The sequence below is a fragment of the Pieris brassicae genome, chromosome 4, assembly GCF_905147105.1.
Source record: "Pieris brassicae chromosome 4, ilPieBrab1.1, whole genome shotgun sequence".
Taxonomy (NCBI): Eukaryota; Metazoa; Arthropoda; class Insecta; order Lepidoptera; family Pieridae; genus Pieris; species Pieris brassicae.
The window spans coordinates 16,895,882-16,917,814 of record NC_059668.1 but is presented as its reverse complement, the minus strand read 5'-3'; the positions used below and the strand labels follow the sequence as shown (position 1 = coordinate 16,917,814).

Sequence of the window (21,933 nt, the reverse complement as noted above, 5' to 3'; positions counted from 1 at the left end):
ATTGACAGGCTTTGATAATCCATTCATTATTATTCGTTCGTCCTTATATTTTTCTAAACCGTTTATAGATAATTTAAATACGGAAGTTATAGAATAACTTCGTAAAAATACAACAATTATACGGGGCGTCCCAATACTGGGAACATCAAGGGAAAGAAGACTTTATTTTATTTTGAAAAGTAAGTAATACTGCATTCAATGATTTTCTAAAAATTATTTGTCTCGTCTAGGAATCGAACAGACTCAATTGTGACAAAAAACTCTTATGCCAACCAAAATAATGGACAAAAATAATAATTCGTATTAAGTAAAATAGTATTTTAAAAGAAAGGAACAACGAGGAAACTGCATAAGTCAATTAAGTATTTTTTCGAAATTAATTAAATGCTCAAAATCAGTTTGTCTGGTAAATTGTTAAGATGTTGATATAAATAAATGAATTCAATTATTATTTAATCTATAAAGGCAAGTTATTCATAGCCGGTTGTTAAATTCTGATGTTAATGAAATAAAAAAATATTTAAAGAAAAGGAAGGTAGAAAACCAGCGTTACAAGTGTCTAGAAAACTAGAAAATATGATCATTTCAGTATTTTTAATTAAATACAAATCAAAGAACTGGTCTTAGGAAACCAGTCGTTATCAAATTTATTGCATTATGGTGCAAGAATCATATCACTCTTTTTTATTTAATTATGCCAAATTAATATAAATATTTACTATTTAGTTATACACAAAATATTTAAAATTGTTAAAAAAAATCACATTTGTGGATACAACATATAATATTTGATAGTTGTGATAGTAGTACATCTTAGTTATACTTTGGGGTTGTAGGAACTTATTATTGACGCCCGTGCGAAGTGTTGAGAAACAGTGAGTACTGAGATCAATTCACTTATTTATAGAGAAAGGTGTGCATGGATGCAATGATTAAAATAAAAACTAGTGAGTAGTGGGTGGTGGAGAGGTCGCCTTATCGAGATGACTGTCATCTTCCTTCTCCCCGCGGCCAATATCTTCTTCCTTTTCCTCTCCTTCATCCTCTAAATCACCGTCCTCAGCGGAGCCATCTATAATGTCATCCTCGGATACTTCGGTAGATACTTCGGCCATCTCGTCTCCTTCGTCTCTTGTCTCATTGCGCTTCTGAAAAACAACACGAGGCGTGATATGGGTATCAAAAGAAGCACGTACCGTTTGATTGTGATGGGTAAACTACTTCCTAGTCAATGCCGCATAGACATGAGACAACATACGTTATTCCGTTTCTCTAATTACAATTAAAGATATAGCTTTGTATTTGGTCTTCGTCACAGTCTTATTACGGTAAACTCGTTTAGTAATAGAACTTATTTTGAATATATAATTAAAATAAAAGAAGCAAATTAATCTTATTGGCATATTTTCGCCACGGCTTAGCGTAACATTAACGAACCTTTTTCTTCTTTTTAGATTTAGGTTTAGGTTTGTGTTCTGGTTCACTATATCCTGGTGGAATGAATCTCCTGCATTCTTCTTCTCCTACCACTGTGTCCTCGCTAACATGGAGCGGACCTAATGTCAGCAGGGCGTCTGGTGGATCGTTTTGTATTTCGCTGGGATCTACTAAAGCTGGATCTTCTACTCCAACGCTCACCATTAATGCTATGGTTTCTGAACTGAACAGTATTAATTTGAAATGTTTATTGTAGATCGAGAAGATAAAGTTAAATCGTAGGAATTTAAATCAAAATTAAATACACTAGATACTTACTAATCTTTTTCTGGTCTCTCCTCGTACTTGTCTATATTTTTAGCCAGTAATTTAGGTTCGTCAATGTTGGCATCAGCAAAAAATCCGTATCTGAGGATTTGGTTGGAAAACTTTGGAGCAACAGCGACGGATAAAATTGCTCTTCGCTGCCACGCCCCAAAGAGCATGAGTAAATGTGGAGGCTCTGCTGGCGTCGGAGGCTCAACTAGGGAACCCACCATCTAAGTAATCAAACTAGTTATAATTGACAAGTACATTTGGTTTATACTAAGACCTCGTGATTAGTATAGATTTTTTTATGTACCTATCTATTTTCCTACCTAGAGTTGTTATAGGTAAGATTATATCAATGACATGACTCAACTCAATAATGATATATTTAAGTTAGTGTTTAATTAAGGTTAAGGTTGTTACAGTACGTCTATCGTGCCATCGTGTTATACTTTCTTTCGAAGTTGCCACCCCGTGGAAAGCTTAGTGAGACGTTTACAAATATTGTTTTAATTTTTACGCAATTTCTTGTTAGGAAAAAGACTTTTTTGTGTGATACAGGTGTTATTAGTTCATGTAAATGAATCTTCTTCGTCTCCAAAAAATTAAAAACGCTATTAGCCTCTCGAAAGGCAACATACCTTTGGAAAGAGTAAATCCAGTGCAGCGGCTCGTTGGTGTCGGTCAGCTGGCACAAACAAGCCAGGCACGGAATTAAGGTGCAGCTCGTCTGCTAAGAATTTCTTCGGTTCATTTTCCTCTGATAAACCATCTCCAAAAAGAGCTGATCGACATAATTCTGCAATCAAGAACAAAACCGGATCTAAATTAAATTCAGTCTGAAGACTGCAGGCTCAAGTGAATTTTTTTTAAAACTTTTCTTCATATCACAAGCATACAGATTAATTGTATGTATATGCCCGTATATTGGTGCTCCCTAAGTAGGAACTATATCTTGTATACCTATAACATTCCCTTGTTTGTCTGGTAGCTTCTTCAGCAGCAAAGTTAGTGAAGGCCTGTCGATCAGTGCTGCAGCCGCCGCCTCTGATGCCAAGTGTTCATCTTCTATAGCGAGTACTTTAAGACCCTCCTTATTTAGAACTAACGGGCATTTATCTGCCACAACGACACCTAATAAAAAGATGTATAGTTAAATACAGTATGATATTAGTTATTTTGTTTTTAACTTTCGTAGGTTCTGTTTTTGTGCCTTTTAAGACTAAAATTTGTTAAAAATCAACACAAGTCCAAACTAGTGTTGCCAAAATATTCATATGCGTGTAAAGATTTTTTGCAACATTGATTATGTTGAAGGCTGACAATATTATTAGAAAATAGATCTTTATATAACTTATTCGCGCAGACTCTAGGTCTGTTTATACCTCGATCACTGTATACCTACCAAACGGTTCAAGTGTATCGGCGACCTTTCTGAGATGTTTCTGCGCATGAGGAGTGAGCATTGCCGGGCAGATTTCGTTAAAATGGGCTTCGAGTCGCTTCGCGCGTGATTCACGTCGAGCTAGCCTGGAGTTTTCAGCAGCTGCAGCTTCTTTAGCTCTTCTAGCTTGAAGTAGTTTTTCTTGGGCTATTGCCACTTCCTTTTTATCAATAAAACTTTGAATTGTCATATACCATATGATTGTTATTAAATGATAATGCTGTATGATTCTTGCGTATTTTTAACCATTTAGGTACGCTGGCACGCAACGTATACTTGCAATAGGAAATGTTTTCGTAGTTTTTCAACATTTATTATTATAGCTGCTATAATAAGTGCGTTCAACTAAACAAACCTGTTCTTGTGGAGTCAGCTCATATGGAGCCCGTTGGGGTCTCTCTAATTCTCCTTTCCGCACCAATTCTTCATTTTTCAATTCCTGTTCAATAGTACGCGTTAGACGAGGAGCGTCCGCGCCAAAAACTACGTTCAGTAACTGCTTGTTCTGTAGGTAATATAAATGGATTAAACATTTACTCAAAAAATTAAATTATTAACGTTTTACGTATTATTACGTACATATCCACTTTTTGTCGGTAACTTTACAAATATAGTAGAGGTACATACAGTGATATGCTCAATATGGCGTAAGGATATGCTGCAATTATACACCTAAATTCAACTAAGTGCCTATTTTCAACGTTAAATCTTACAAAAAATATAAATTAAATAACAATAGATAAATAAGTTATTTTGTCCAAAACGTGTAATTAATCAATTTTATGTTGAAAGGTTTAACCTTAATATTTCTCAGTTAATAGGCTAGTATGTAAAAAATAGGTCGAAATGAACTGTTAAAAGTAGAGCATCAGCTACAATCAAATACAATGTGAATTAGATCTTGTTTGATCAATACATAGGCGGCGATATTCCTCTTCATATCACACTCACGTGCTACGTGTATGTACGTACTAGGAGAATGGGTATAACAAATTAAATACAACTTTACATAAATAGAAAACAAACATTAATTTCCATAGTTAAATATATCTGTGTTTCAAATATCTGAACTGCTAATTACATAGTTTTGAGAAGTAGAAAAACAACGATTAAAAATGCTTTTTGTTATAAAACACGTAGCCTGATGGTAATTGCTAAAGTTTCAAACTTTCGCCTCATTAAATTGCCGTTGTGCCTTAACATAGTTTAATCTTCAGTTTTATCAATCTTTTACGGGTTTTATTTAATCTACAATGGATTGTAAATTTTAAAGAAAATCATTATATATTTCCCATTGTTACCTATTTAAGAATGAATTATGTGAGTTAATGTATCGCCAATAAAAAAATATATTGTATTACAAAATAGCACGACGGGCCAATGAACTGCGTTATTAAAGGCCGTGTCTTTATTAACATCTCTGCTCGTTAGCATAATGCTGAGCCAGGGCCAATTACAACCACAGCACACACGCATTACACAATTAAACCTTTTTCTTAAAAAAAATTTTATCTCTCATTATTTTTTTATTTTTGATTATTGTTGTTTTCTGTGTTTCTCTGTGTGTTTTGTTAGTAATAAATGTTATGTCTATGTCTATTAGATCTTATTACTTTGGAGATTTCTCAAAAATAATAATGTAAGTGAACGCATTAGAAAATAGTTAATATTCAAAAAGCAAACCAAATCATTTTAGTTATTAAATTATTTAAATAAATTATAGTTTGTGTTAACTATTAAATACTTTACTTACTGAAAGAAGCATCCATGTGGGTTCGCTGCGATTTCTAAATCGCTTAAGATCTCTTATCGTGTCCGCCTTTGCCTTTAAATTATAAACACAAACTAAGCTATTTAATCAATAAATTCACTTAAGCGTTAGTTATTTCATCTGTTTTTGATAAGTCATCAGCATCTTTAACAACACATGCGCGACCCAATCTGTCTTGACCAATCATAATCGAAAGCAATACGATATATTTTTTACGGAACAGAGCTGCCCAAGGACAACTATACCGATGGGGCTTGCTAATTAGCATATTTGGTCTTACGTTACTCAGGGAAAGTTTTCTACTTGTAAATGTTGCACATTCGGGAGTATAGATAAAAAATCGTGACAGCAGAGTTTTAACTTTCCGAGTCGAAGTCTTGGTTAGGGCCTGCCATAGTCTTAATAAGAATCTATCTAACCATACAAAGATGCCAAATATCTAAGTTGTAAAAATAAAGCTATTGTAGGTCAAGAGATTAAGTTGGTATTTAAAAGTAACTAAACTTACGATGGCGAGATGCAAGTTGTCTCCACCGATTTCCACTTTAATTTTTTTCAGATTACCGACCATTCCTATGCAAGGGCCGCACCATTCTGTATACACATCGATTACTGCCAACAAAATTATTTATCAAAAGAAACGTTTTCAAAGAAATTAATCGAACGATTTTCTTTATGACGTAACTCTCAAACGATGAGACTACATAGTTTATTTATTTGAAATCAGAGTGCTTAGCAAAAATATAATCCGTATTGAATTAAAAAAAATTGGCACTTTAACAATCCACATGCATTTGATAATTCTATAAAAGTAATAACAGCCCACAGCGACTAAGTTGATATGTTTACTTTAGCCTATATTTTTAAATGTAAGGTAAATGTAAATTACCGAGTAGTCCATCTCTATTAAGGAACTTCGCCCACTCGTCATCCGTGTTGATCTCGGCCTGCAACTGCACCTGAGCGGCTTTCTTGCCTGCGCCGGCCGCGGCAAGAGCGGCAGCGTTGGCAACCGCGCTCGTTATAGACATGGTCGTAAGTGAGCCATGCCCATAGCGCTCCACGTGCCATTGGCGCCATAGACACGTGTACCGTATAGAGTGTAAGAAATGTATTAAATTTTTTGTACGGACACATACCATTTATACGTAAAACATGTGTTATAGTTTTGAAAAATGAAATAAAATATAGTAATCGACTACGTGTTTGTGTGATCTCATAATGTAAGTGCGAACTTCTGTTGCTTGCTAATATGCTACATCATTTTAAAATGTCAAATAAAGAATGGCGATCTGCTCGCAGTTCTTTACAAGGTAAACCAAAAACTTTTTGAATATAGAGTCAGAAAGAGTTTCATGTCAATTAAACTGACTCGCTTTACGCCCTTGTACCAAAACTAATAGTAAATGTATTTTAATGGAATTTCGCTGCTGGCCTTAAGGTCCTTTACAGCTCAGCTCGGGCTGTTTTCGCGAGTTTAGCTTGGATGGAATAGGCGTTTCCCCGGGATTATCGCAAGGGCGTCTCCTGCGAGACTCGGACCTTGGCTTGGGCCGTCGCGGGGTGGTCAATGGCTTGAAGGGCAGGAAGGAAGCTCACTAGAGCGAAGTACGAAGTAAAGGTCCACGTCTTCTCCGGTGAAGGCGGTCTTTTAACCTAATCTGATTTTGAAGTTTCATTGTCCAGTGATTGGATCATCCGGAAACGTTAGGTCATGGCGGGGCTTTTTACAAGCCTTTTTTGCCGGAGAGGAGTAATAATTGATGCTTATACACACTAACACGTTGGCATAGTAAATGTAAATCTAGATCTCCCTTTTATATATATGTGTGTATTATGTGTTATATTGACGTAGCAGGTGGTGTGTCTGGTAAGTAAAGATGTTATGTCTTTGAGTTCAATCTTACATGTATAATTCGACACTTTGACTCATCTTTATATTATATACCTACTAAAAAAAGCCTTAAATGCTATCTATAACATAACGCTCTATAACCTCGCATGCTCAAGCAAAAAATATTGAAACAAGGTGAACGATACTTTATGATAGTTTTATTGGAAGAAATGTATCGTTTTCACCGATTATTTATTGGAACAAAAGAATTCTTACACATAAATACGGTGATATTTGTTTCTAGTCTATTATATTAGTAATACAAATAATATAGCAAAAACGTATTAATTTTACGCTAAAGATACAATAAAAATAGTCGATTGTACTCCCTTGAAATGGAGGCGAGTGTTTTTTTATTTAGTACAATAGATTTTAAATATGTCACTTGAGTTTTAAATAATTTGGCTTCGTGTAGTAGAATAAGTGATAATTATTTCATTATCACTACTCACTACAGAAATTTTCATTGTGAGCGGAATATTGTTTATCCATATTAACCTAAAAGTTAATTATCTAAATACGACCGATCCTACAAAGCGATCACTTTTTGTTTGTATCATTTTAAGTAAAAACCTCTTACGGAGCTTCGAGATACGAGATACAGGTTTCGAGGTTGCGTTGGAACCTTTTTAGGTCGGGGCATCAGATTTCTGTATCTGTTTCAGGATCATTTGTTAATGTAATAGGCAAGTAGGTAAACAGTCTCCTGCGCCTGACACACGTAAACTTTTTAAATGTAAGGCAAGTCGGTTTCGTCATGATCTTTGCCTTCACCGTACGAATGAATGTTAAATGCGCATATAGACAGAGAGTCCATTGGTGCACAGCCGAGGATCGAATGTACGACCTCATGGATGAGAGTCGCACGCTGGAGCCAGTACGCCAGCACGGCTCTGTATTCATATAACTAGTCTAGCCATAAATACTGAAACAACGTAAAAATATTTTTTTATATTCCAATTACATTTATTACTTTTACAGTGGAGTATACATAAATATAAAACAATTTAAAATATAAAAAGCATCAAAGTGGTCTGCATTGGCTGCAATACAGTTCTTTAAACGTTGAGGCCTGATATCAATAATAAAATCATAATCCAGCGGATTAAGATCGGGACTAGACAATGGCCTGTCTTCAGCTCTGATGAACTTCGAAACGTTCTTTTCCAACCAAGACCGTGTAGACCGAGCTTTATGACCCGGCACCGATGCTTGCCGGAAGGACCATTCTTGGTTATTGAACATGGTGTTATTAAGGGGCTTCACCACCTTCTCTAGAATGGTATCTTGATACACTTGATATGACATCATACATATATCGTCTGTATTGATTATAACAATACAGATATATTCGGTCACCAATACCGATGTTTTAATAGAGCTTTGAGCATAAATATGGTCATATTGTTTATTAAAGTGTTGTTCAGTTGTAAAAAAAAAACTGTGACCTCCCTTTGTGTACCGCTTCAGTAGTTGTTTCAGTTTTACCACCCTATTCTTTTTATATCAGTTAAGAATCTAATACGTCTCCTATAGGCTACAAGTCATCTTTAAAATACGCGTATTTTAAAAGATGTGTTATCTTCATCTCCTGAGATAAAATCTTTTGCTTTCGGATAGGATTTCTTCGAATTCTTTCCCTTACTGCTTTGACCACCTTTTTCGTACGAACACTACGTAGACGTCCAGATCTTTTTCTGTCACAAACAGAGGAGGTCTCGTTGAACCTGTTAATAGCCTGGTACACAAACACTTTACTAATACCAAGCGTATGGAGAATTTAAAAAATTGCATTTGGCTCCATACCTACTTTGTGTAATGTAATCGCAGCGATTCGGTTCTCTTTACCACCACACTCCATTTTAACATCGTAAAATATTGTACAATGTATTGGCGCCAAAATAAGAAAATCCAATGAACAATGATATAAGAATGACAGATTCTAAATTCAACTGTAATATTTTCTAAATTCTCAATTGTAACAGTACGTATGGCCAGTCTAAGTATGTTTGTAATTTCATATTTCATCGAGCCAAGGCTGTACATTCTTTGTTTTATAAGCGAGCCGATTACCTTAATCCTCAGAGGTAGGCCTTGAGACTATAGCCAGATACAGGCCTCAGCATAAGCATAGCATAGCAGTTTCATTAGATAGCATTCATAACAATTAATTCATACACATAAATTCACTGTTTTGTTGTACGAGAGTGGTAAATTTGAAAATAATATTCTCTATTATTTGAAATATCCTGTTGACGCAGGAACCGTACATTATACATTTAATAAACGAAAAACCTTGAAAAGCATTAAACTAGGCTAGATATATGTTATTAATTTGTATAACAATTCTTTTGTCAATTTTTATTTTAACGCCATCTGTATTTGGTTATGGGAAACATGTCATGAAAACAAGAACCAACATGAAACATTTACAATATCAAGTTACAGTAGATGGCATTATTTTCAATATTAATTTACAATTTTTGTGTACAAACACAAGCTACGAAGGAACGGTTGGTAGGTACTGCATTTGACAAAGAAGTCTTGTTATTAGCCTATTTCTTTTGAAGAAATGCAAGCACAGTAGTTGTGACTGGCGGCGTGGAGGGCACCTCACCTCGTCGCTGATTCCCAACTCGCCCTATCAAGCCTTTACTGGTCTTACTACATCCAGTCACTGAGGATAGCCAAAGACATGCTGGTGAAATGGGGCGGCGTCCATAACATGACTATCAGAAATGAACTAAACTTAACGAAAAGGAACAAACTAAAGAATGAAAGGCTGCCCTGAAAAGCCCTCCTTATTATTAATTATTACAATTTGTATTCATTTTTCAACGAACTAATTAATAAACATGTTTTTCTTACTATTGCAAACATTATATTAGACAATATGATGTATGAATTCGATGAGGCTTTGGGCAGTCTTAGAGCAGTGTCTTTATTGACAAGGGACATTAGACATCTGTGCCTGAAACGCATCGTCGTTTGACTGATTTGTATTTTTTTGCAGGTGTTAATTGCGCAAAAAAAGAAGAAGAAATAAAAAGCCATTGGTCGAAACACATGACCTGTATTAGCTCAACGGGCTAATTGAGAGGACCGTTATCACGTCTAATGAAAAATAAAAATTCCCCATTACATTACAGAATGTTATATCGCATTTTGTCATTGTCTAGTTTTATTTAAAATATAGGTATTTTAAACGACATTGTTTACTTTTATTACGGTATCTATGTTATAAATCTATTGTAACTTTTGCTTTTGCTATGAAAGCATTAAAGCTTTTGCGTGATTTAGACATTCATTGCTATTAGGTAAGTTTCGTATTTTTTTCATAAATTGCGGATTTGCATGACTGATATCGCCGGTTGAGCTTCCGCCTCTGATCATCGACACACACAAATCGATCCTTATAATAAAAAAATCACTATTTATTTCTAAATGAAACTCTATGATACTATTATTATTTATTTATTAACAAAGACAATATAAATGGACCGAAGAATACCAGCGCTTGTCGCAAATAAAGCCACAAGGACTTAGTATTACGGCTTAGTCGTAATATATTATTTATTGGATTACATCTTTTATTTGTTTAATTTGATTAGATAAATATCACTTCTTAAAACGCCGGCAACGCACTCGCGAGCCTTCTGGCATTGAGTGTCCATGGGCGGCGGCGGTATCACTTAATATCTAATGAGCCTCCTGCTAGTTTGCCCCCTGTTATATAAAAAAAAGATTCGTTAAGCCTCCACACATGATTTATTTTGGTAATAAAATATGTACGTAGACCTAGGAGTAGTAAACAAAATAAAATAAGGATTAAATCTTTTTTTATGAACAATATATGAACAGGACACGCCGTATTTTATTTTGCGAATTTTGTCATACTTCTGATAATATCAATCGTAATGAGACTTCTATAATCTAATTCTTAATTAACCAAGCCCTTGCAGAAAACCGTTTATATGTAGCACCACAGCAAGGAAAGAGTGTAAAGTGAATATTTCCGTAACATGACCGCACAGTAGATATTAATTAAAAGAGGATTACCCGTGATGAGTCGGCAGAACGGAGTTGCGGGAACACGAGCTATTTAAATATTAATTAAATTTTTTTCAACTCAGTGGTCTAGGGTTGTGGCGATAAAGAAATATTGGTGAAATTAGGGCGCTATCGTAAAAGTAATAGGTTTTAGAATATAGTAATTTTGGCAAAATTATGTAGTTCATAGCTTACGAAAATAATAGTGAACACCTGTTTGTTGCAGCGAATATGATTATATTTTTTGTTTTCTTTTTTCGCGTATAAATGTTTATTTATTAGGATTAACTTCTTTATAATTCAATACTTATATTACAACAATCAAACTGCTAGCAACCCTATTGACTCCGCATCTAAGTTTAAAAACAGTTTTTTACCATCGCAAAACTTTAGCAGGTAAATTTATAAATTTTTCTCGCAATCATGGCTGGATTCTATATTTTTTTACAAACAATCATGATGTATGTAATTCACAGTTTAATATATAAATGTTAGACAGTTCGTGCCTACGCTTGTCGGCTCTGGGAGACAAGTAGCCCGTTTATTTATATATTTCATTTATAATTTATTTAGATTTGTTGTTAATATTGGTACTTAAATTAGTGTTTAAGTTACTGAAATGAATGTGTAATCTAATATTATTATTATAATCAATAAGAAATACTAAAATATAGTGCAATTACGATACAATACTAACAAATACAATAAACAATACTGACGTGACAACCGCATGATTAGTTACACTTCACTTCACGCACACACTTTTTCACTTTCTAGTATTGCTCAGTTCTCAATTGGCAATCTAATGGATACATGACAAATAAATAAGAAGTATTGAAGAATTAATACGTAAAAATTTAATTATGCTGCCAAATGCATTTTTTAAAAAGGAATTTAAATGCAATGCAGGGAATTATAATTGGCAAATAATAAAGAATTAGAAGCAAAGAAAAGGCATGGTACCCGTATAAACGTCACGGAGGTACTGTAACTTCGTTTTGCTATGAAATCCGTAGGGTTGACGAATTAGATTAGCTTTTTCTAAACCCATCCCCTGTTTTTTGTTAAAATCTATACAGCCCTAATTTACAGGCATACATTCAGTTCGTGGGGTCATATAACCTCAGGTCTGCTCTGGAGTTCTTGATGTAACCAGATAAACCAAACAAATTTTAGCTTTATAATGAGTAAAATGAAAGAAAACGTATGCACATTACAGGACTATACAATAGATATGTGGGTATAGAATAGACAAAATATGAAAAATATATGTAAAGTGTCTGTATAAAAAGAAAAAAAATAATTAAATAAAAGTGTCTCGAATTTTCGAGAAAGATTCTAACTACAGGTGGATAGGCGCAGATTAGTATTTATGAGTGATCTTGATAGATGCAATGGACACAATGGAGATCGATGATAAAATGTTTTGGTTGCTATCATATTGCTTGCAACGGAGACCTAGCTTTTATATAGAAAGATTCTGAGTTTTTGGCATCCCTAAAGACACGGCGTGGCAGGCCCAATTAGTTCTTAGGGAACACGCGATCTACCCCTACCGTAACTTTGCATAATTCAACTATATTCATTTCAAGAGTGATTTATGCTCGCTGTCTTTATGTTGATTTGGAGACATTGATTATCCTGCGACTGCCGTGTCCTCGTTCCGTTTCATACGACTTTAATCTAATTTTCCATTTGAATTAAAGTGTTGGTAACTTTTGGGTGGTTTTATATGTGATGTGAATCTCATTTTGATCACTTTTTAATGCTGAATAATAAATGTATATTATATTTCTATAATTTTAAGCGTTTTGTATATTGTAAATAAAACAACAATGTACCATGTGTACTTTGTTGTTTATTCAGAAGTGAAATTTCTTTGTAAATTAATTATTACTAAAGTAAAAGCGCCAATAGATGATCATGTACCAGTATATGATCACTCCATGTATTTGTATATCTATATTCACACTGTATAGGTGCTAATGATAATATAAATATCTAAAGAAATTGCGTTTATTGCACAAGACTTTATGCGACATTAATAGTAACTAGTGACTACTAAAGTAATATGTAACTACTAAACGAATTCCAAGAGCATGTATTTTTTTCGAACACCCTTTCTCACTCTCTCTCTCCCTTTTCTTCGGCAAAAACGTTGGACATCTTCGTGACGTTCCATCCGCAAAAAATTACCCTCATGCACTTAAAGTTTCACTTCAAAAATACATTTGACACGAGCATTACATACACTACTTATCTTTCTTATACATACACGAAACAAGTCAAGCGCGTAAACAACCTTTCCTTAACAATTAGTTAAGGGTTCTGTGTAAGTTCGGGTTGCTTCAGGCCGATATCTGTTCCTGACGCAACGGCATGAGACCCGGAACTCATTATGTCGGCTAATTTACTCCGCTTCCTATATACAAGGTTTTCCATTTATGATAAGGGATGAGAATTTGTGGGACATGACTCGGCGATCATAAAAACAAACGCTATATCAAGTCAGGTTGGTGCCAAAATTTTTCTGGATGTAAACACAAGTTTATTATATTACGTTTCGAATGTTAAGATTAACGGATTAATAGATTCCTCACTTTTGAATTCGGTTAACAAAAGGAAATTACGACTTTTCGTTAAAATAACTTTTATATCATCTTTTATACAAGCGATCGTAGCCAAATCAATTCTTTATACTAACTGTTGATCACTGGGGATTGCTGTAAATATTTTTGTACGTCAGTGTTTTATTGAGAATAATGCCATTTTAACGAAATATTTCGCTCAAATTATTAGAGTAATAATGAAAACAAAAGTCACAATAATAAACATTTTATTTCAAAGATAGATTACAATATGTATTACTTGCGAAAACACATTTATATTATCCTACACATTAAATAACAAGTGCAGGAAAAGCATTTTAAATGAGCACCATTTTTATTAATTAAAATCCGCATATAATTAACATAGATTGTGCCTCGCAATTCGATTTAATGGCCATACTCTAGTCTACAATTCTCTAATGACAGAACAATTATAACATAATCTAGTGTCGTTAAAACGCTTTATAGTTTATGGGTTTCAACCGCAAATTGCAACAGTTTGTTTCATATTTTTTCTTTCGTATGCAAGTTATCTGTTACTGGTGTGAAAATATCGTGTTTACTTATCTGCACTGAATAAGTATCTTAATTGTGTATATAGAAATATAAATGTATTGCACAGGTGAGATTTCACAAGCATCGCGCGCTGTTGAGTTGGAGAGATGAGCGTACGGTAATTCTTGTGTTGTGACAATGACAGTAGTATCGCAAGCGTTCTTCCTTTTGAAAATCAGTATGCCTATTCTTGGAGCCTACTAAAAAGAATACTTAGAAATACTTACAAAAGCTTTGGTTGTGAAACAAAGGACATTAAAGTGATAAAGTGAAACCCGTCCTAAATGTCCAACGATTAAATTCAGTTGCAGGTAGGTAGAATCTGTACTAACTTTATAATCTTCCATAAATATCTTAAGTAACAGTTAACTCTTAACCAACGACTATGAGTATGGCCGTTAGATCAAAATTGACGGCCTTGCGTTTGAATATGCGTAATACGCCTATTTTCTTAATACTATCAGAAATTATTCACTAACCATAGTAATCAGTCTTAAAAAATGTAACAATATAGTTTATAAAAAGTTATTATAAATCTTATAATTTAAATAATACTCTAGAACCAAATTTTGTAGCCACGAATTATATAAAATTAACTACTAAAAACGCAGATATGTTGTTAGCTAACGATAAAAAGTAGTTTGAAGGTCAATTGTATAATTAAGCTTGAAACGATTTTATAATTGTATTAAAATTACTAAGCGACGAGTTTTTTATTGGTTCAGTGTTGAGACCGGGTTGAAAACCTTAGAATGTTCCCACTGAAAAAAAAACAATAGAAAATGTTAATTTGGCACAAGTCTTAATTACAAAAATTTAATAATTTTAAATGATTTTTCGTTAATATTTGATTCTTAGTAAGTTTCGTAAATGTCAAATTCTTAAAAAATCGAGACTGGTTGCACTTCTTAAAGTACTCTTTCATCTCTCTCTGACAAATTCTGTAATCGCTATAATTAAAAGAGACAGACTGGTACTTTAGTTAAAATGCTGGAATTAGATTGACTTATTTCTTATGTACTAAGACTTTGAAAAAACCTTGTATAAAACTGGACCTAGACTGGGTAACGTCGAGATGTTATATATATAAGGATACGCAACTTTTCGGGCTAAGTTCAGGGTATGACGTCATCGAAATCCTTCAGGTCCTCCCTAGATTTCCAGCAAAATAATAGTTGTCTCGTTAGGCATTAGACCTATCCTTTCAATTGATCTATGAAAATGAGTGCCCCAGTCCCCATGAGGAATTCGCGAAGCTTTTTAGGGCATCAAAGAACAGTATGACGTGTAAACTTTATATGTATTTCTATAAATTAAGAGTAGCTGATAAAGAAATTGTATATAGCACGTTTCTCTATCGTTTATGTTTATCTATCCATAGCAAATAATGAAGTAACATATTGTTTCTATGAGTTACATAAATATATGACTAAAAGTGTAAAACGTTACATTTTGTTATTATAACGCGTAAACTCTGAATTGACTGACAATTACCGCATACGAGCAGTCAACTGATACATAAAATATGTGAAAATGTTCGTAACATTATTTTAACAGAAATTTAGCACAAAATCAATGCCAGTTAATCGGTTCAACGAACTGAATGGCGCGGAACGTAAACAAGTAATATATATGTATTGTAAATTAAAGTGCAGTTATTTTATTTGTGAAATCATTATTTCATTTTCCATATTCGGTATTGATTCGAATTACGTAGAAGATCTTTTGTTCGTTTTCTAACGTACACCGTGCACAAAATATTTTAGATTTGAAATTGTTTGTATAGTTAAAACAGATATTACTTAACGCCTAACTCTCAACAAACATTTGGTTATTTCAAAATTATTTAAATTATTGTACAGATTAAAATTATTGTAAATGTTTAGGGAACTTAAGATATGTTGCCTTAGTTTCCACAATAAGTTGTGCTTTTTTTACATTTAATTATTTTATAGTAGTAAAATAATATAAAAGGATAAAAAATAAACGGCGATTAAGGGTCTGTTCTTGTCTGTTATTTCTGTATTGATTTTATTAAAAACAGAAATAAAAATTTCAACCCAACCCAATAAATCGTACCTAACTGATACGAGACGCGAGGCGCTGTCAAATGCGCTTCCTATTGAAACAGACTTGACGCTTATGGAATGCAACTATCACTCGTATTTTGGATATATGAACCTGAACGATGAGCCTGAACCTTATATCCATAAATGCAACTTTATCTTTTTTATTAAAATAAAGTATTTGTCGATTTATGTATTTACACCGACCTCGTTGGCCGAATGCAAGGTCTCACAGCGCTTCCTTCTAATATTAATCGCAACCTAGATACTAAAACTAGACAAAGGTTTAATCTAGGCATCATTACGGAACCTATTTATATGACGTTAATTGCACCGAAATTTAGACGCGTTAATTTCATTTCATGATCAATTTGCGTGCTATCGTTTGGTACTAAACGAATATTCTATTAATTAATTCCCTTTTGTTGCACTTGCATTGTAGACTTCGCACATTTATATTTTAATATTATTAAACCACCTGATTACGTTAATAGTGTTCGAAATTAGTATAATTATGTCTATAAAAATACAAAGCATGAAGAACGAAGATATTATTAAGAAAATGTATGACAATGAATTACACCTTGTATTTTAAGTAAGGGGATCATATGACGAACGAGCTAATAAAGTTTTTTTGTATAATTGTCAAAAAATGTCACTGATACAAATGAATTTAATAACAGGTTTGATGAAAATGACTTCTTTTTTTAAACTTTAATCTCTTTAATACTAGAACTTACAGGCTTACTAAATCTAATTATATTATAATATCACGATCTGGTCCGCACCAGTTTACTGTTAAATTAACAGCTGAAGTTTATCTATTCTCTGTATACCTGAGATCAAATTATGTAATTCCGGTCGTGCTGACGACAGCCCAGAGCAAAGGGCCAGGATCGGACGCGCCACGCTGCAGCGACATTACCACTCAGCAACGCCACCACGTCATCCAGATATCTTAGAGCCTGCGACTGTGCAGTGAGATCCCGGGCTGCTGCCGCGCACCGACATGCACGCGCCGATTCAGCCTAAAACAACAATAATATAGTATAAGCTTGATATAGCAACGATGTATACTTAGGCAAACCAAACAAAATCGAGTTATTTCGATACTTTAGGAAGTTTGACGTTAATAATAATTACTAACGTTTTAGTGGTCATTAGATATGAGGGTTAATAAATTTATGTACACATCATTTAGTAAAGAATAAACCATCAACACTAACTAATATATATGAAGTGACCTTTTATTAAAATAATTAAAAAAAAATAAAGGTGTCAAACGAGTTTTACGACCATCGAACACTTTATTTAAATTCAAAAAGGTTTTGAAAGGAATAGAATTTTTTTAACATTCGTTATTACGTTAGTCTTTTCCATAATTATTGAGTTGAGTTAAATAATAAAAACGAGGCTAAACAACACTTCCGCAGGGGCTTTGAGGAAGCGAGTAGAGTTCGTTTCCGCCTTCTAATATTTTAACAAGGGGATCATGAACTCCTGTTGGTAAATATTACCAGTTTACTTACAAGGAGAAAGAATTACTTTACAATGCACTTTTAAGTAAAGATATTGTAATTTACAAAGTGCAATAAAAGTATTACCATTGTTGGGACGTACACGATTTTAATAACTTTGATTAACTTAAATAATTTTAAAAATTAGGTTTTTTGTTAATTAAATGTTACCTAAGTGATACCGCCCCACCGCCCATAAACACTCACGGTACAAATATCCGAGTGCAGTTCCGCTTTTTAAAAATCGGCACCTACTCTCTTTTCTTTTTTAAATGAGTTGGATTCTCGAGTGAGCCGCTCTTACTTTGTTTTAAGGGTCAACAGACCTTAAACATGTTTAAAGAACGCAAGAGAAATATAACATAAAATTGTAAATCATTAAAGATAAAAGGTTAATAATACAGTAATTGGCACAGATAAGCGATAAAATGAACTCATTAAAATGATTTTGTTTGCCAACTGCAAATTGATAAAATGCATATTTTAAATTAATGTTGTTCTACTTTGTATACAGATTATACTGATATAACATTGTTAACACTTTTGAAATGAAGTAATCACTAACGAGCGGAAAAAACATTATTGTTTTGCTGCTTGAATTTTTGCTGCTGCTTCCAGAATTGTAAAGTAATAGAGTTCCAGTGATTTTTACATTTTACAGATATTGCAGTCCTTTTTACCGCCAAAACTGAACAAAATAATAGTATTATTGTGTCCACGAAATCTCATCATTAAATATTTTTATATATAGTCGCAGTTTAAACAATCGGCTAAGTTCAAAAATGGTAGTATTGGATTAAGAGATTTTCTAGCGATGTGATTCACATTTTAAATTACATATTTACAATTAGTGCAACTATTTACATTCCGTGAATAATTAGCATGACTTTCTTAAGCGACTTATTCTACGCCATGTATGCATTTTACATAGAATATTAATTAAAAAGGTCCCTAACAATATGATGGTAACATACTAAGGTAACTTATGATTGGAGTTTACGTAAATACCTACATTTTGTATTTAAATGAAAGTTCGCCTAAATCCGGGCAGACGACGCGGTCATCAGCTTCCTGATAAAAATATATCGTTACCGTATCCCGTGACATTTACACGCGTTCTTAATAAGATTATGTCGGTTTATGTTATCGCGGTTGAAATAGAGCCTTTGACGTCAATTTTTCGCTAAATCTGAACGAACATAACCACATAGTTCAGAAAATACATACGATATTAACGTGAAAACGTGAATAATGTTTAAACTCGATTCCGCGAATCTGTGATTAAAACCAACCCTAACTTTATACACGTAATTCCGTTCAAACGAATCGATTATAATAATGTAAATTTCGATTGGAATTTGAATAATTTATCTAAACAACAAGCCTAAGAAATGTGGGATAAATACTATCGGCTATATAGAAACCAAACACCAAGCGTGCACTGTATACGAGGTGGTACGGGGGGTTGTACCAACGCGTCAGGGGTCGCGGCGGGTCACCCGGCGAGCCAGCACCTGCATGTCTTCCTGAATCTCCGCGAGTTCCTCGTGAAGATTCCTGGACTCAGCCAGCAACGCGTCCAGGCGCCTCGCGGCCGCTGTTAGTCCGTTTTCGTCCTCGTAATCTTCTTCGTCGTCTTCCACTGCTAGAGCTAGCTTCCCAAGACGCTCTCGCTCCAAGGCCTCCCGGATACCTCCACCTCGCTTTCGAAATTCTCTTAACAACTCTCGACGTATATGACTTCCGCTTCTTTCGTCTTCCTCAGCTTCCCTTAACTCATCGGCAAGGGATCGTTCTCCTTTCGTATCTAGTTCTTGGTTTCGCGGAGGTGGACTTTCTCTGTCTACGTTATGTGGTGTCACAGTCTTTTGCAGGAATCTCCAGGTGTCCTCGTCATAAGGTTTGACGAGACCTCTCCTCGGCGCCGCCGGTTGCACGATCGCTTCCAGCTCATCCCGGCCCGGATCGTCGGGTTTTAGCAGCTCCAGGATTCTCACACGTCGCGGTGAGAGTGTTTCAAACCTTTTCTCTAGGGTATAGAAGCCGTTAAGCGTATTACCGTGGCACTGTACATCGACACTCATGTCGCGCTCGTGCGGCGCGCGCGAACGCACTGATCGAAGCGGCACGCAATATTCTTTTTAGCAAATATTTTGCCTAGTTAGTTACAGTTACAGCGAAATCGGATTTCGATGAGTTAATTAGTGCGCGCGTCTACTGTCACGGCTCAAGTGCACCACTTATTGTGATCGTTATGAAATTAAATTGAAATGGGAGCTAACGTTCCCATAGACAGTTATCCTAATGTCATGTACTTATACATATCAAACAAAATTTATCTAATTTATTTGTTGTTCATATTATGTTAACAACTCTTAATGTTTTAGTTATTATCAAATTGTTTGTTGCAAGCATAGCAAATAATATATTGTAGGATGAATTGAAACTTCGTTAAGCTCCAGTCTCTTTTAAATATGTTTATATATATGTGTAATATGTTATTAAAGCCTTAAAGTGTGAAGACGCCATAGTAGTGTATACAATTTAAATTTTATAACCTTGAGAACGTGTATGTGAAAGTGATAACCGCTTAACCTTCGTTTTTGAGTTATAAATATACCAACCTATATTGGTATTTAGGACATAACATTGCACAACTTTAAATAAATAAATAATTCATGATGCAATCGTCAACGCATCTTTAGCAATAATGAACACGACACGAAATATATTTATTATTTAACAATATGCGCAGTCTATTACCTATATTGAAACATGAGATTATTTCGGAAAATATTGCTATAGGTAAAATTATGGCTATAAAAGTCCCGATCAAAATGATGCATTCAGCAGTGCAAATAATATAATTAATAATGTTATACATCCGGGTGAAAGTCCGACCACCGTCCATCCACCTGTTTTCAGTATATTAGCTCTCGTAACTGCTGTGTTTGTTTGAAAATTCGTGACTCAGAGGCAGATACAATTGTGTCATTTATTACGTAGAGCAACAAGTTTTGCCTGAAATCGAAACCAGCACCGGACCTGGATTCTATTCTGACATCCAACCGTCTGATACTTTTAGCCATAGATAAACAAGCTATTGTTTGCAATGTTTTTGGATTAGAAGAGTTTCATGTAATTTATTTGCCGATTAAAGTTATGCAGAAAACCTAAGATATAGAATTACTAGCTATTAAGAAGGTGCTAAAGTCTAGTGATACCGCAAACGCGTTGTTATATATCACTTTATTGTCGGAAGCTATTGTTGTATTTGCTACTTCAACACGAACCTGATATTGGGTTTAATGTTTATAGTCAATTTAGGTTCAATAACTAGACAATTATTTAAATTGCATCAATGTAATTATTAATTCTATCACGTCACGAATTGAAAACTGTTTCGTTATTTAGTGGAGCTTACGATAGGTACTCTAAGATTTTTGTCACAAGCAGCTTGCATTGCTATATAGTTATTTTTAAACAAAAAAATATAGACGTCAGGTGCAACCAAGATGTGATTCACGGACATGCACTTTTTTTTAAATTTGTAGTAGATATTGTAGAATTTCACGAGTTATGTAACCCAAGTTAACATGAGTTACATATATATATAAATATTAGTTAAACCCTATACAAATGTAAAAAATCATCACACACTTGAAGCCAATACCAGCCCTTTAGTTTTTGTAGTATAAGGGTATAAGTGTCATTTAGATTTATGAACTCTTAGATACGCCAAGTTTGTTTTTGTTAGTGTCGCAACCCTTCTGCCCCTAACTTTGTATTAGTTATAGGCTCATATTTTAAACCATTAAAGTCAGTTCTTACCCAGCTTCAAACAGAGTTTTATGAAAACATCTCCATTCAATAATCGCCACCATACTTAATTCACGCTAGATTTTTTTTTCATTAATATTTACATAATATAAATCAATTTTAGGGATATAAACCAATAAAGAACATGAAGAGCCACACCACATTACATATTAGATCACTAGAAGCTAAAAACTGAATAAATTAATTAATAATTAGAGAAATAAAAACTGAAAAAAATTGTTTCGACACCAAAACGTACTTAAATGAATTTTAATATTTAATTGTATCAAATGGTCTTGCATTACCAAGATAATTAAGTGTATTAAACGATATTTAATTAATTAACATACGGATATAATTAGCCTACTCCGGGTATTCGGATATTTTGAAGTCGGGAAAAATCTTTTTGTAACCACAAAATCACTATCGTGTTTGGAATTTTTTTAAACGCCCATTTCAGAG

General features: G+C 34.0%; 2 protein-coding genes across 3 annotated transcripts; both read right to left on the bottom strand.

Annotated features, from left to right (window-relative positions):
- Positions 1 to 834: 834 nt before the first annotated feature.
- Positions 835 to 5,992, bottom strand: LOC123708613. 2 transcript variants are annotated; one of them, XM_045659407.1, is made up of 10 exons: positions 5,851 to 5,992; positions 5,470 to 5,573; positions 4,944 to 5,015; positions 3,546 to 3,695; positions 3,152 to 3,350; positions 2,710 to 2,880; positions 2,388 to 2,545; positions 1,756 to 1,976; positions 1,438 to 1,660; positions 835 to 1,148 (listed from the first exon to the last, which is right to left on the bottom strand). In XM_045659407.1, exons 1-10 carry the CDS (start codon positions 5,990 to 5,992, stop codon positions 945 to 947), a joined length of 1,644 nt encoding a protein of 547 aa, XP_045515363.1. In that variant the 3' UTR covers positions 835 to 944. The 2 variants fall into 2 exon arrangements, with proteins under 2 accessions (XP_045515363.1, XP_045515364.1); XM_045659408.1 differs by having other exon boundaries at positions 835 to 1,145.
- Positions 5,993 to 13,782: 7,790 nt separating this feature from the next.
- On the bottom strand, positions 13,783 to 19,753 carry LOC123709117. The gene is made up of 3 exons (XM_045660250.1): positions 19,167 to 19,753; positions 16,972 to 17,163; positions 13,783 to 14,830 (listed from the first exon to the last, which is right to left on the bottom strand). Exons 1-2 carry the CDS (start codon positions 19,734 to 19,736, stop codon positions 16,978 to 16,980), a joined length of 756 nt encoding a protein of 251 aa, XP_045516206.1. The 5' UTR covers positions 19,737 to 19,753; the 3' UTR covers positions 13,783 to 14,830; positions 16,972 to 16,977.
- Between the last annotated feature and the right edge of the window lie 2,180 nt (positions 19,754 to 21,933).

What these genes read in the sequence shown, in the direction of transcription:
- LOC123709117 (XM_045660250.1), bottom strand. Translation starts at nt 19,736, where the DNA reads ATGAGTGTCGATGTACAGTGCCACGGTAATACGCTTAACGGCTTCTAT. An exon ending in AGATTCAGGAAGACATGCAG is followed by an intron (nt 17,164 to 19,166) that starts GTGCTGGCTCGC and finishes TTGTTGTTTTAG; the next exon opens with GCTGAATCGGCGCGTGCATG.
- LOC123708613 (XM_045659407.1), bottom strand. Translation starts at nt 5,992, where the DNA reads ATGTCTATAACGAGCGCGGTTGCCAACGCTGCCGCTCTTGCCGCGGCC. An exon ending in CAAACAAGGGAATGTTATAG is followed by an intron (nt 2,546 to 2,709) that starts GTATACAAGATA and finishes TCTTGATTGCAG; the next exon opens with AATTATGTCGATCAGCTCTT. An exon ending in AATCTAAAAAGAAGAAAAAG is followed by an intron (nt 1,149 to 1,437) that starts GTTCGTTAATGT and finishes GTTGTTTTTCAG; the next exon opens with AAGCGCAATGAGACAAGAGA.